We start from the raw sequence: 12,230 nt of genomic DNA on the forward strand, positions 1-12,230 counted from the left end.
GAGGAAGAGGAGGGAGGTAAAAGGAGGGAGGAAAAGGGGGGAGGAGGAATAGGAATAGGAGGAATAGGCTGGAATGTCAATTGATAAAACAAAGTGCGGGGTTTTACAACGGGATTCAAACAAGACACAGAAACAGAAACGGAGAAGCGTTCGTCGTCTCCGTCACAGGAAGGTTTTTATAAAAACAAAGAGGCCAGAGAGAAGAAGAGAAGTAGAGAGAGGGGAGGGGGCTATGAGCACCTGGGGGGGAGAAGAGGGAGGAGGAGGGGGAGGTGGGGGGGTCGTCCATCTTCATCTTTTTTTTATACAGTTTGTCTTGAAGATTTTTTTTTTTAAAGTTCACTGTCCTTTTTGTCTAAAATTTTTCTTTCTGTCCTTGTGTTGTTGTGGTTTTTTTTTTTCCGTTTTTTTGTGGTTATTTTTTAAAAAGTACCCTTTATTCCCACAATCTGCTGTTTTTCCACTGGCCGTGTTGTGTTGTGTTGTGTTCAGGTACATTAGAAAACATATCTACAGCGTTATGGTACACGCCCCTCTCAGGGTGAGTTCACAGGGGCTGCTGGGGGGGGTAGGAGGGGTAGGGGGGGTCAGTGCCACCCCGTGCTCAGATACCCCGAGCTGTGGAAGGGGGTCGAGGACGCAGGAGCTCCGCGCGTCCCAGAAGGCATCTGGGCGGCGGCGGCGGAAGCGACGGCCTGGCCTTGTTGAGTCTGTTGTTGTTGTTGTTGTGGGGGAGGGGGAGGAGGGGGCGGGGGCAGTCCGGTCTGCTGCTGGAGGGGCGGCGGGGGGTACGTCGTCGACTGAGGCGCCACCGAGGGATTCGCGACAACGGCAGCGGCGCCCGGGTGCAGCATCGCCGGCTGAAACGCGGCCAAGTTCTGAAAGTGGTGGGGGGGCGGGGGCTGCATCGGAGGAGGGTTAGGGTTGGTGGTGGTCGAGGGCGCCGGGGGAGGAGGGGGAGGCGGCGGGGGAGGGGTGAGCGACAGGAGGGGGCCGCCGCCGCTGGTTGGAAGCGGTTGCTGCTGCTGCTGCTGCTGCTGTTGTTGTTGTTGTTGTGGGGGCGGGGCCTGTGGCGGCGGCGGTGGAGGGGGGGCGGCGGTCAGCATGAGCTGGTGCTGCTGGAGGGGAGGGGGCTGCAGGTTGACGTGCAGCAGCGCCGCGCCGGGCATCGGGTGCGGCGGCGGCGGTGGGGGCGGCGGCGGCGGCGGCGGGGCGTTGGCCGCCACCGAGGTCTGATAGTGCACGCTGTGGCTGTGGCTGTGGGGGGGGAGAGTCTGCAGCAGGGGCTTGAACCCGGGGAAGGGTCCGGCGGGGGAAGCGCTCTGGCCGCCGGGGAAGTACGCCGTGGAGGCCGGGGGCGCCGGCGGCGGCGGGGGAGGGGGCGGCGGCGCGCTCTGCGAGTTGTACTGGGCGAAGGGGGCGGGGCCGGGCTGAGCCGTCGGGTTCTGCGGCTGCGGCTGCGGGGAGAACAGCGCCCTCTGGCTGCGGTACGGCGAGCCCTGCGGCTGCGGCTTGGGCGAGTGGAGGAGGGAGGGGCCGGGGTAGTGGACGGGGGAGGAGGGCAGCGGCGCCGGGTGCAGCTTGGTGGGGGTCAGCGGCGCCGGTTTGGGTCCCGCGGGCTTGCTCGGCGGCGGCTGGCTCGTCGCGGGGTTCGGCGTCCGGGGTTGACCGTCGCTGTCGTCCTCCTTCGCCGATCGACCTGGGGAACCGGGCTGAGAGGAGAAAGAGGCGTTAATATACAGTACATCATTGCAATCCATCCCATCCTAAAGAAACTGAATTGTAAACAGTGGGAACTATGCAACATGGCCGACCCGTCGTAACTCGTCCATGTGTGTTTATTTATTTCCATAATTACAAATATACATAGTTATTGCACATTGTTATTCTAGGTACTTTTCACTTTTTTCTTTCTTTCTCCTTTTTCACTTCTCTCTGCACTGAGCACTTACTTGTATTTCCTCTGTATTTGGTTTTATGTAAAGCGTCTTTGAGTGCTGTAAAAGCGCTGTATAAATAAAATGTATAATTATCATTATTATTATTATTATTATTATGTGTATATTTGTGTAGTCTTATCTGTCATAAACAAGAGATTACGGGTTATATGTTGCGGTGTCGCAGGGACACCGGGTCAGAGGCTCTGAGCTTGTAAGGTTGGTTTTCGGCCATGAGACGCTAGGTGGAAGTCAAAGAGCCTCCATTCAACTCGTAACAAGTTACAATTAATTTATTTAACCATCACAATTATTACAGAGCTGGTTAATTAAGATAAAAAATCCAGCATAGTTCCTCTTTAAACATTGACTATAAATCTTTCTGATTGCCACTCACTGCGTGGGTCGGGGTCTTCTGCAGACTTGGCGATGGACAGTCTCTCAGCGCAGGTGTGTCACCGCCCTCTGTCTCACCGTCTGTGGAGAAACACACACACACAAAAACGTTAAGAGATGACGGACAGGTAAAAAAACAAACCAAAAAAAAAGCAGGTGTGACTCCGAATAGGCGTCTTTTCCTTCATTCTCACCAGTGTCTTTGTCTTTACTGAGCAGCAGCGCTCTGTGGTAGCCGCGCTCTCTGGCCTGCTCCACCGAGGTCGACGACGTCCTGCAGAGAAACATCGAACGTTACATCGTCTCGAAATTAATTAAATATATAGAAAAAAACAATTGAATAAAATATAAAAAAGATCCTTAATGACACAAACTCACTGTATTTTTGAGAGCACGTACCACTGTCCTTCTCCACCTTCCTTCTCTCCGCCGCTCTCCGCCTCCTCACTTGTTTGTTGTGGGTCCTTTACAGTGGCGGCGGCGGTGGCAACAGTGGCAGTGGCGGAAGGGGGCGCGGTGGTGCTGCCGCAGAGGGCCGCGGGAGCAGGGGGTTGAGGGGGCTCGCTGGTGGTCTCCATTGCGACGACGGGGAAGGCGTCCATGGACAGAGGCGGCACGGTGGAGACGGGGGAGCTGCACTCGGTCTTGGAGCCGCTGCGGCGAGCTTCCCGCTGGCGCTTTCTGTACTCCAGCAAGGAAACCTGAAACAAAACGCAGAAGAGTCAATTATGATAAAACATTACATCAAACCATTAGAGGGCAGCATTTAGATTAAAAAACAACAACACCCTATGTGTGAGATAATGCATTTCTGAGACCCGGTACGTGAACAGAATAAAAAAACCTCAGCGTCGATGCTCAGCTCATCTCCGTTAACGAGCTCGGGCAGATTCTCCGCACATAAACTTCACGTAGTGCAAATTTAATTGTCTTCGTTTAATTGTCTTTAAGATTTTAACTGGTCTGGCTCCTCTATATCTGGCAGAACTTATACAAATCTGAAATCCAGCCAGAGATCTACGGTCATCCAGTGAGTTGTTGCTGGATGTAACAAGATCAAAATTGAAAACAAAGGGCGATCGTGCCTTCTCTGTGGCTGCTCCCAGACTCTGGAACAGCTTGCCATTACATGTTAGACATGCGGGACCCATGGAGAGGATTAGGTGTGCTTTAAAAACACTCTCTTTTCTCCTTGGCCTTCAGATCCACAGGGACTTCTAATCCTGGCTAGTTTTGTTCAAAATATCTGTGTGTAATTTTTGACATAATCTTGCACTGTGGTTTATGACGACTGTAGTCGTGCACGTATGTGTATGTATGCGCATATGTTCGTATATGTACATGTGCTACATGCATTTGTGTGAGTACGTGTGATGGTATGCATGTTTTCTTGTTTCTTGTACATGCTTTCTTTTTGTTTTTGTCTCTGCTCTGTGAAGCACTTTGGACGACTGTCACAGGTATTTTTAACTGTGCTATATAGATAAAAGTGAACTTGAACTTGAACTTGAACAAATGTACCTTTTTCTTCTGTGGAGGGTTCTGCGCCGACCCTCCCACCTCGCCGCTGCCATCCCCGTTCAGCGAGCGCGAGAAGCCGATGGAGCTCCCCTCCTCGGAGCAGGGGTAGAAGAGCTGCCCCTGAGCTTCGCTGAAGGCGGGCTGGGGGACGACCAACGGCCCCGCCACGGCCGCGGGCCCCGCTGCAGTCCCAGCTGCAGCCTCGGGCCTGAACGGCGCCACCAGGGGCTCCAGGGTGTGTGAGGGCGTGAGGTCCCGTAAGTTCGAGTTGACTGGTGAGAAGTTCAGGCCAGCTGGTCCAGTCGGGCCTCGCTCTGGGCTTTTTATCCAGCCGGGGAAAGAGGAAGCACACGTTTCCGCAGACGAGGACGACGAGGAAGCCGAGGAAGCCTCGTTGCTGCCTTCTGCGGGGGCGGCGGCGCCGATGACGACGTCGGCCCGGTCCTCGCCGCTCTCCGCAGACTCCACGGCTGAAGGCTGCGGACTCTCTGGGACCGACACCTTGACTTCCGCAGGGAGGACCTCGGAGCTCGGAGCCCGGACGCACGGGGAGGAGACCAACGAAGGAGGGCGGTCGGCCTGGGAGAGAAGGGAGGAAACATCAGGCGACCAATTTAATGAGAGAAACAAACTCTACAGTCTCTCTAACACAACCCGGGGTCGGGTCACTCTGATCTGATCGCTAAAAAAACTAATCTATCCTGCTTTCTCAAAATAAATACATGGCTGGATCGGTCATTTTCAAATCTCCTAAGATGGCGCACAAATACATGAATCACTGCATCAAGAACATCCAGTGATCAGTTTGCACTCATTCAGTACGTTTACGTGCACAGCTAAGTCGAGCTATGCTCACGGCTCGAGTTCTGTCTGTTTGTCTGTTTCTCCCAGTTTAGATGCAACAGGGAAAATCGAACAATTGACAGCGTCCGCCTCCTCAACATTGGTGGCAATATGCGTCGTTTCAGCGGGTTAACAGGGACCCTGTCACCTAGTAAACTGGAAATAAATAACAAGTACTCAACTACAGTTGCTGACCAGATGCGCCTGTTAGGGCTGAAAATATATACAAATGACTCGGTCCGGTCAGACCTCAGGCTTCCTCTTTTTTTTCATAAAACATATCTTTTCACTGGTTGCACTGTGTGAAATGCACTGAATCAGCACAGGCAGGTTCAGGTCGGCTTCTCTGCTGCACTTTGTGCCGTCTCTACTGTGAATTGTTGTGAACAGTTTTTCCTCTCACCTCTTGCACACTGGGTTTCCGGCTGACCTCTGGCGAGCTCTCTACTGAAGATTCACTCTGCAAAAACCAAACAACCCTCAGTTATTCCAGTTCTTCTACACATAGATTCAACCTTCACCTTCCCAGACTCCTCCTCCCAAACAGACCCCGTCTCACCTCCTGAGGGGCACTAAGTGTCTGTGTTGGGGTGCTGGGCAGGGGCTCTGTGCTTGGCTCCTCCGTTCGGGGACGTGGTGGCGTCGCCAGTAAGACGGGTGTCGCGGGCGCCTCCGGTTGGTCGACCCTGGTGGGCGTGGCACAAGGGGAGCCGTAGGGCGTCGAGCTCTCGGACATGCAGGCGTCTAACGGACTCAACCGCCGCTTTTTCAAAGGTGTGGGCAACTCTGAAAGAGGAAAGGAAGCGAGTGCATGTTTAGTGATTTCACCAACTTGTTCTGAAAGTGGCTGAATGTGTCAGACTCATTTGCATAGTTGTCTTGAAATGACACCAACAGTGTCTCAAATGTGTTTTATGATTTGGCTGCACACAAAGACATTTTTAAATAATGTTTTAGGCCTTTTTGCACTAGTATTGTATTGTATTTAAATTATGTATTGTATTAAATTATGTAGCACTGTAATTAAATTATGTTTAGGCTGTTCCTTTTGCCCTAGTAGAGTATATTCTATTGTTTTAGGCATTGTAGGATATATTATATCACACAGGTGCATCTCAATAAATTAGAATATCATGGAAAAGTCAATTTCCAGTAGTTCAAGTGCTTTTATCATTAAAAGAAATTAAATAAATAAAGACATGAAATGTTTCATTCTGTGTGTAATGGATCTATATAATATATTAGTTTAACTTTTTGGATTGAACTACTGACATAAAACAGACAGAAAATAAACTTTTTCATGATATTCTCATTTACTGAGATGCACCTGTATTTCCTCTTTGTATTTTATTTATTTCCTTTTGGAGCAACCCAGCATAATAATTTCCCTCAGGATGCATAAAGTTCTATCTATCTATCCATTCATTCACCTATCCATCCATACATACCTGGTAGCGAGCAGGTGCCGTTGTAAGGTAGCGGGCTGTCAGAGTCTCCGTTGATGGAGGGGCTGAGCGGACCCTCGCTGGGCATGAGGAGGCTCGGTCGTCTGGCCGGGCTGGTGGAGCCCTCCTCCTCTAGCGCCTGTTTCAACCACCGCTGTGATGAAAAAACAAGAGGTTTAGTAACTCAGGTCAAACACGCTGGTGAACTTTAAACGTTACATTTCTGAAGCAGGGCTCTGTACCTTCTTGCAGGAGCCCGTGGTCGGCGGCGTTTCTGGCAGTTCTCTGGACCGCCGTCTCCCCGTGGGGACCCCGGGAGTGGTGGGGCTGCGATTGGCCAGGAATGGGGACGAGAAGCGGACGTAGTGTTTGGGCGTGCTGTAGACCTGCGGCGAGCAGGCCATGCCCGGTAGGGCGTTCAGCTGCGTGGCGAGGACTTCGGGGTCGCTGCTTATTCTCAGCGGTCTCTCGGGGACCGGCTCCGGGGTTCGCACCGCGCCACGGTCCTGCTGCTTCTCTCCCACCCATTCACTGACAAAGTGCTGCAGAGAAGAGTTTCAGGGGTTTAGTAAACATCAGGTCATCTACAGGGTTTCACATATCTGATGTGTGTATTTGACAATAAATTATCTTTTAATGGCTTTGTTCTTTACAAGCAGCTCAGTTTTTAGATGGCAAAACAAACACTAAACAATCAAGTATGATTATCCAACAGTTACCACTGATGTTGACACTGCCTCTCATTCATAGGAATCAATCTTCATTTGAAAAATCCGATATCAGATAATAAAATCCTTAGATCGATCTTTTAATATTTGCCATTTCCTGTTTATTAGTCAACTCAGACGAGATCAGAGTTACATTTAGTTGTGTCCGTTCGCTGCTGAAATGCAGTAGCTACTTGAATGATTTCAACAGTTGCATCGTTTACTTCTGGAAATAAATAAACAAATGTGCATTCATGTCACTGCTTTTGGGTCAATTTATCTTCTATCTTAACACTAACATTTTTTCTAATAATGCACCAGGTTGGAGCGTTTCCATCTTTGTACAATTTGCAGCGCAAGCAAAATTGGTATTAACGCTGAAATATCTCTAAATGGATCAATAGCAAATTGTTTCGAATGATAATCGCAAATCGAATCAAGTCCTTGTGAATCACATAAAACTCTTTTTGTACCTTTTTAGTTTTGAAGTTCTTGCTCCCGGTGCGGTTCCTGTCCGGTGCAGGCGAGCTGCTGCTGTGCGGAGGGCTGTCGTCGTCGGGCGCTTGGCAAGCGATGGCCTCCGGCTCCGGCGCGATGGGCATTTCTCCTTCGGGGACCTCGTTGGTCAGCGGCTCCACGGACTCGGTCGGAGAGCCCGGGGGCAAGTCGGAACAGGTGCTGATGGTGCGGGCTCGCCGGCGCTGCTGGCCGATGTGCGTGCGGTTTCTGGAGAAACTCTTCCTGTTTCTCGAGCCTTTGACCTTCGCCGGCTTCAGTCCCGGCTCCTCTTTCACCTCCAGAAGTGGCTGGAAGAGAGACTGTTTGGTGTCAATACTGAATTGAACTGAACTGAATTAAAGTTTATTATCATGTCATGCGTACATCTGTATGCCCGTCACACATGGGCTGACAAGACACCAAGAAAACAAACCGGGACCAGAGTCAATGTCAGCACATCAATGAAATGCACTTTAATGAATCTCAACAGCACTTTACGACACTTATTGTCGATTAAATGCACTTTAATATTGTATTACTCCTTGCTCCTTTCCTTTTGAAGCTACCACTGTGTGATATATTTTATTTGTACCATGTTGTGCTTTGTTTTGTCCTTGTCTAAATGCTGTTTTAGTGTGAACTGCGGGACTGAGGATGGAAATTAGCTTTAGAGCTAAGTCTGGCATGTTTACACTTTGTATGTTCATGAATATGCAGAGTCCCGTTCCAAATAAACAAATAAATGAAATGAAAATGAAACAGACAAATGAAAATACAGTTAAAACAACCAGATCCTCAGGAGCAATCAGAGCAAAGAAAGAAGAGGAAACAATAACAAGCTTCGAAGGAGTTGATCAAAGATTAATTAAACAAACTATCCTGTCTTCTTTTCCACGCTTTGGAAATAAAACTAGCAAGTCTTAAACACATTGAAATTAAACAACCATTCAAGTTTTTGCTCATCAGAGCACCAAAATATTTAAAGGTTTTGTCTATAGAGTTTGCAGAATAATACCTCTCTCAAATCCTCATACTTTGAACAGTACAGAAGGAAATGGAGCTCAGTTTTCACTTCATCTAACTCACACATTTCACATATTCTGTTATCCTCGGGAATATTTTTAACTCGACCAACCTCAAAGGCCATGTTGTTAAAACAATTCAACACTTAACGAAACACGTCCCTCTGTGCTTATTAGTCACAAACGCCGTCCTTGAGGTCTATTCATGGAAAAACACATTGTTTGTCCAAGGTTCGTAGAACAGAAGCTACTTCACAAACGCGGCAGCCGTGGCTTCTGTGTGCGACCGCTCGAGTATTTATGTCACCCAACATTCAAAAAGGAAACCACACACACACACAGGAGGGCCTTTGTGTCTCTCTGAGCTCTCACCTGCATGACAGCCGGGGAATCCGCCATCTCCGGCGTGGCGGGAGGCTCCTCCTTGATGTCGCTGCGACCCCCGACCTCCGTCTTGCAGCCACCGATGCGCTCCAGCGCCTGCTCCCTGCGCTTCTCCCTCTTCTCCATGCGGGCGAAGGCTTGCAGGATGGCCTCCATCTTCCTCTCCTCTCGAGTCTGGAAAAAGGGGGACGGGAAAAGAAGAAAAGGAGAAGAAGGAGAAGAAGAGGGAGCAGAGACATGAGTCCATGGGGTTACCACTCGACCACAGAGCCCCAGTGGTGACACGACGGGTTAATATGTGCTGCACAGAGAAAGCCTTTCTAGTGCCGAGTGCAGAGGCAGGTGAGAGAGTGACCTCTCGCTTTGCACAGTAGGAGACACACACAAAAAAAAAGAAAAAAAAAAAGGAGAGCAGGTCAGACAGAAGCGACAGGAAAAATGTTTTGAGGTTGTGTAAAAAAAAAAGGAGAAAAAAAAGTGACTGGGACACGAAGAGGTTGTGTAGTTTAACTCGTCTTAACGTGTTCCTGGCCGCTAATTTCACCCCAGCTCTGTGTATGTGAAACCATGGCAACCTCCACCAAAAAAATCAAAAGCGCTCCACGTCAGAGCAGCCCCACGAAACAAAAACTGAGACAACAACATCAACAACAACAGCAACAACAACGTATTTCTGCATAAGGTCAGACTTGAAGACTGGTGTCTGTTAGTAACGCAGGTAGTAGTAAACCTCGTAGGTCTGGAGGAGGGGGAGGAGGAGGAGGAGGAGGAGAGGGGAGGAGGAAGGAGGAAGAGGAGGAGGAGGAGGGGTAAATGGGTGGAGTGGGTTTGTTTGGCTATGTATGGGTCAAGTTTACCTCCTTGTGTTTCAGTCCCTTCCAGCTGGAAGCCGCCCCGACAGGGAGATGGGACTGCTCCGCTGGGTTGGCCTGAATGTTCAATAAAGAGACAGCCCAGTTTAGAAGAGACATGTCCCCCCTAAACAAGGCTTCACAAACAACTGGACACATCTGGACTGGTTATAAACTCTTTGCTCTGCTCTCGGTTTTGTGTTTTCTAATGACCTACAGGCTGCACCACACTGGAAACTACGGAGCTACTTCGGGGCGGGGGGGGGAAATGAACAACTGACACCACGAATGTGACAAATAACGTCGAACATTGAGGTAACTCTAATAGTCGTTGTGCTTCGAACCTGCCTCGTCCTTATAATAAACCCCTCATCTTATAAAATCTCCACTGAAGCCCCTTTAAACTGCTTAATTTGGGTTATCTGAGACGAAAAGTTGACACCACAGGGTGAAAAATACTAAAATGTTTGGTTGTAAATCCAAAACTCTGACGTATTCACACACACAAACCAAAGTTAAGAGGTTTGTGGAGGAAAAAAAACAAAAACTAAAGTTGCTTTACTGTTTTCCTATTTAAAAATGCTGCACTTTACATCTGATTGAGATTTTATTGGGGCTAATCTGACCTGCTTCCTCACTTTCAGCTCACACCTGAACTATAATAACCTCTCTAAGCTTCTTAACCTCCCAAAAAACTCCAACTTTTTTAACTTTCTTTGTCCCACAGCCATGTAAAAAACAAAAACAAAACAAAACACAGATTCGAACATCACCAAAAACAAAACACACAAAAAAAAACACAACAAAACAAAACACCGCGAGTAAACAACACAATCCAGCCTCCACCAGCCAATAATAACACATTCGGTTAGGGAGCCATTACACAAAGAGCCGGGGTTTCAACCAACGGGGCGCTTTCTGTTTAAGTAGGCAAGATGTCATGCCAGCACGCACTGATGTTATCTCCCCCGCACCTTGTCGCGGCAACGGATTTACAACACCCACATGCATCTACAGTACTACGCCGGTGACTGTCGGTGTGTGAATGCAATGCATGCTTCTTTTTTTTGCTTTTCTTTGCTCCGGCGGGCTGAGCTCGCTCTCGCTCTGGCTCTGTTCTCCCGGGCGCCGTTCCATAGAAAGGAAAGCAGCCTATTGGATCTTCCCAAAGTCAATATGGCCCTGGCAACAAGGCTCGACCCTCTGCAGCCCCTCCCCTCCCTCCCTCCCTCCCTCCCTCCCTCCCTCCCTTCAACCATCAATCCCTCTCCAGTCATTAGCAGAACTGTATGTTGGCCAAAGATGAGTCAGCACTTTACACCTTGGGTCCACCGTGTGAAATGGAGCTGACTGCAGGGTAATTTCCAGAGTGTGTGTGTGTGTATATGTGTGTGTGTGTGTGTGTGTGTGTGTAGGTGTGTGTGTGTCAGTATAGTGTACCATGCTCGCCTGTGGGTGTTTGATCTCATCGCTCAGTGGGGGGGGTATGAGGGTATGAGGCTGTTTGGCAGGGAGAACGAGTGGTTGAACCAGTAATAGGCCGTTCGTGGGCCACAATGAAGGTGAGAGCGGAACAGCTATACTCGACTCTAATGCACACCGGGGGGATCGTTTCAGTGTGTGTGTGTGTGTGTGTGTGACGATACAGTAAATCTGGCAGGAGGTGGTGGTGGTGGTGGTGGTGTGAACGAGCATGTTACACTGAAGGGCCTTTTCATTTTTATCATATGGTGACAAGGAAATAAAAAAAAAACATAACAAAATAACAAAAAAAAGGGACAAAAATGAGGGAAATACATGTTGCGAAGTCATGACACACACACAAACACATACAAGCACAAAGCCCCAGTACTGTGAGAGGAAGAGGAGGGAAGTTAGCATTAAAAACACAAAAAAAAAAAGGAGGAAGATAGGACTGGGAGCGCTGGCAGGAGGCGAGCGATGAAGAGGAGGGTAGAGAGGTAAGAAGACAGCTGCTCCTATCCAAGCCACAGCTCCCGTTAGCAGACAAAGAGTTAACAGGGCAACAGGGGACACTTTATTTTTTATTTATTTGCTCTTTCTGCTGGGTGGCTGTATGTCACACACAAAAAAAAAGAAAGAAAAGAAAAAAAAAAGCTGTAGCCCCCTAGCTTGGCACACTTACCATCTTCCTCCTCCTCTCTGCAATCTGCTCCTCTGACTCCATCTCTACTTCATTGCTAACGGAGGTTTTGTCTTCTAGATCCTCATATAACTCAGGATCCTGTAAGAGGAGGGGAGAGCGGGGTATGATGGCGCTTTATCACGGCTTTGATCATTCAGTCTGGCTACAGACTAAAAATAAGGGGGGGAGACAGGTAGGAGTGTAGGAGGAGGAGAGGGGGGGAGGTGAGGGAGAGAGGAGGAGGAGGAGGTCTGAAAAGATACTGTGGGACTGTTTGGCCTGTGCACAAAACTTGGGTCAATCACAATGGGGCCTGTTTGGAAGTGAATACTGTATCGACTTTGAGTGTGAGCATACGGTTTAATTAATGTATTTAAAATCTTTTTTTTTTCTGGGACGCGTCTTTTTACAGCTGTGACAAAATAATAATAATTTAAAAAAAACTTCTCGTGGTACTAGACTGTTTGCAAAATGGTAAAA

At 48.9% G+C, this 12,230-nt stretch overlaps 1 protein-coding gene across 1 annotated transcript in view; it reads right to left on the minus strand.

The window, feature by feature from the left end:
* Positions 1 to 403: 403 nt before the first annotated feature.
* kmt2e (lysine (K)-specific methyltransferase 2E) overlaps positions 404 to 12,230 on the minus strand; it is a 32,271-nt gene continuing 20,444 nt past the window's right edge. The window contains exons 13-25 of the mRNA XM_085769119.1: positions 11,751 to 11,849; positions 9,611 to 9,682; positions 8,742 to 8,927; positions 7,323 to 7,655; positions 6,385 to 6,684; positions 6,146 to 6,296; positions 5,257 to 5,483; positions 5,101 to 5,157; positions 3,855 to 4,433; positions 2,733 to 3,034; positions 2,528 to 2,607; positions 2,335 to 2,414; positions 404 to 1,712 (exon numbers count right to left, since the gene is read on the minus strand). Of these exons, the coding sequence (XP_085625245.1) occupies positions 588 to 1,712; positions 2,335 to 2,414; positions 2,528 to 2,607; positions 2,733 to 3,034; positions 3,855 to 4,433; positions 5,101 to 5,157; positions 5,257 to 5,483; positions 6,146 to 6,296; positions 6,385 to 6,684; positions 7,323 to 7,655; positions 8,742 to 8,927; positions 9,611 to 9,682; positions 11,751 to 11,849 (3,591 nt within the window). The 3' untranslated portion in view covers positions 404 to 587. The remainder of the gene's footprint in view (positions 1,713 to 2,334; positions 2,415 to 2,527; positions 2,608 to 2,732; positions 3,035 to 3,854; positions 4,434 to 5,100; positions 5,158 to 5,256; positions 5,484 to 6,145; positions 6,297 to 6,384; positions 6,685 to 7,322; positions 7,656 to 8,741; positions 8,928 to 9,610; positions 9,683 to 11,750; positions 11,850 to 12,230) is intronic.

This window comes from Trachurus japonicus, chromosome 23, assembly GCF_045865225.1.
Source record: "Trachurus japonicus isolate A0001 chromosome 23, Traja_1.0".
In the NCBI taxonomy this organism is placed as follows: Eukaryota; Metazoa; Chordata; class Actinopteri; order Carangiformes; family Carangidae; genus Trachurus; species Trachurus japonicus.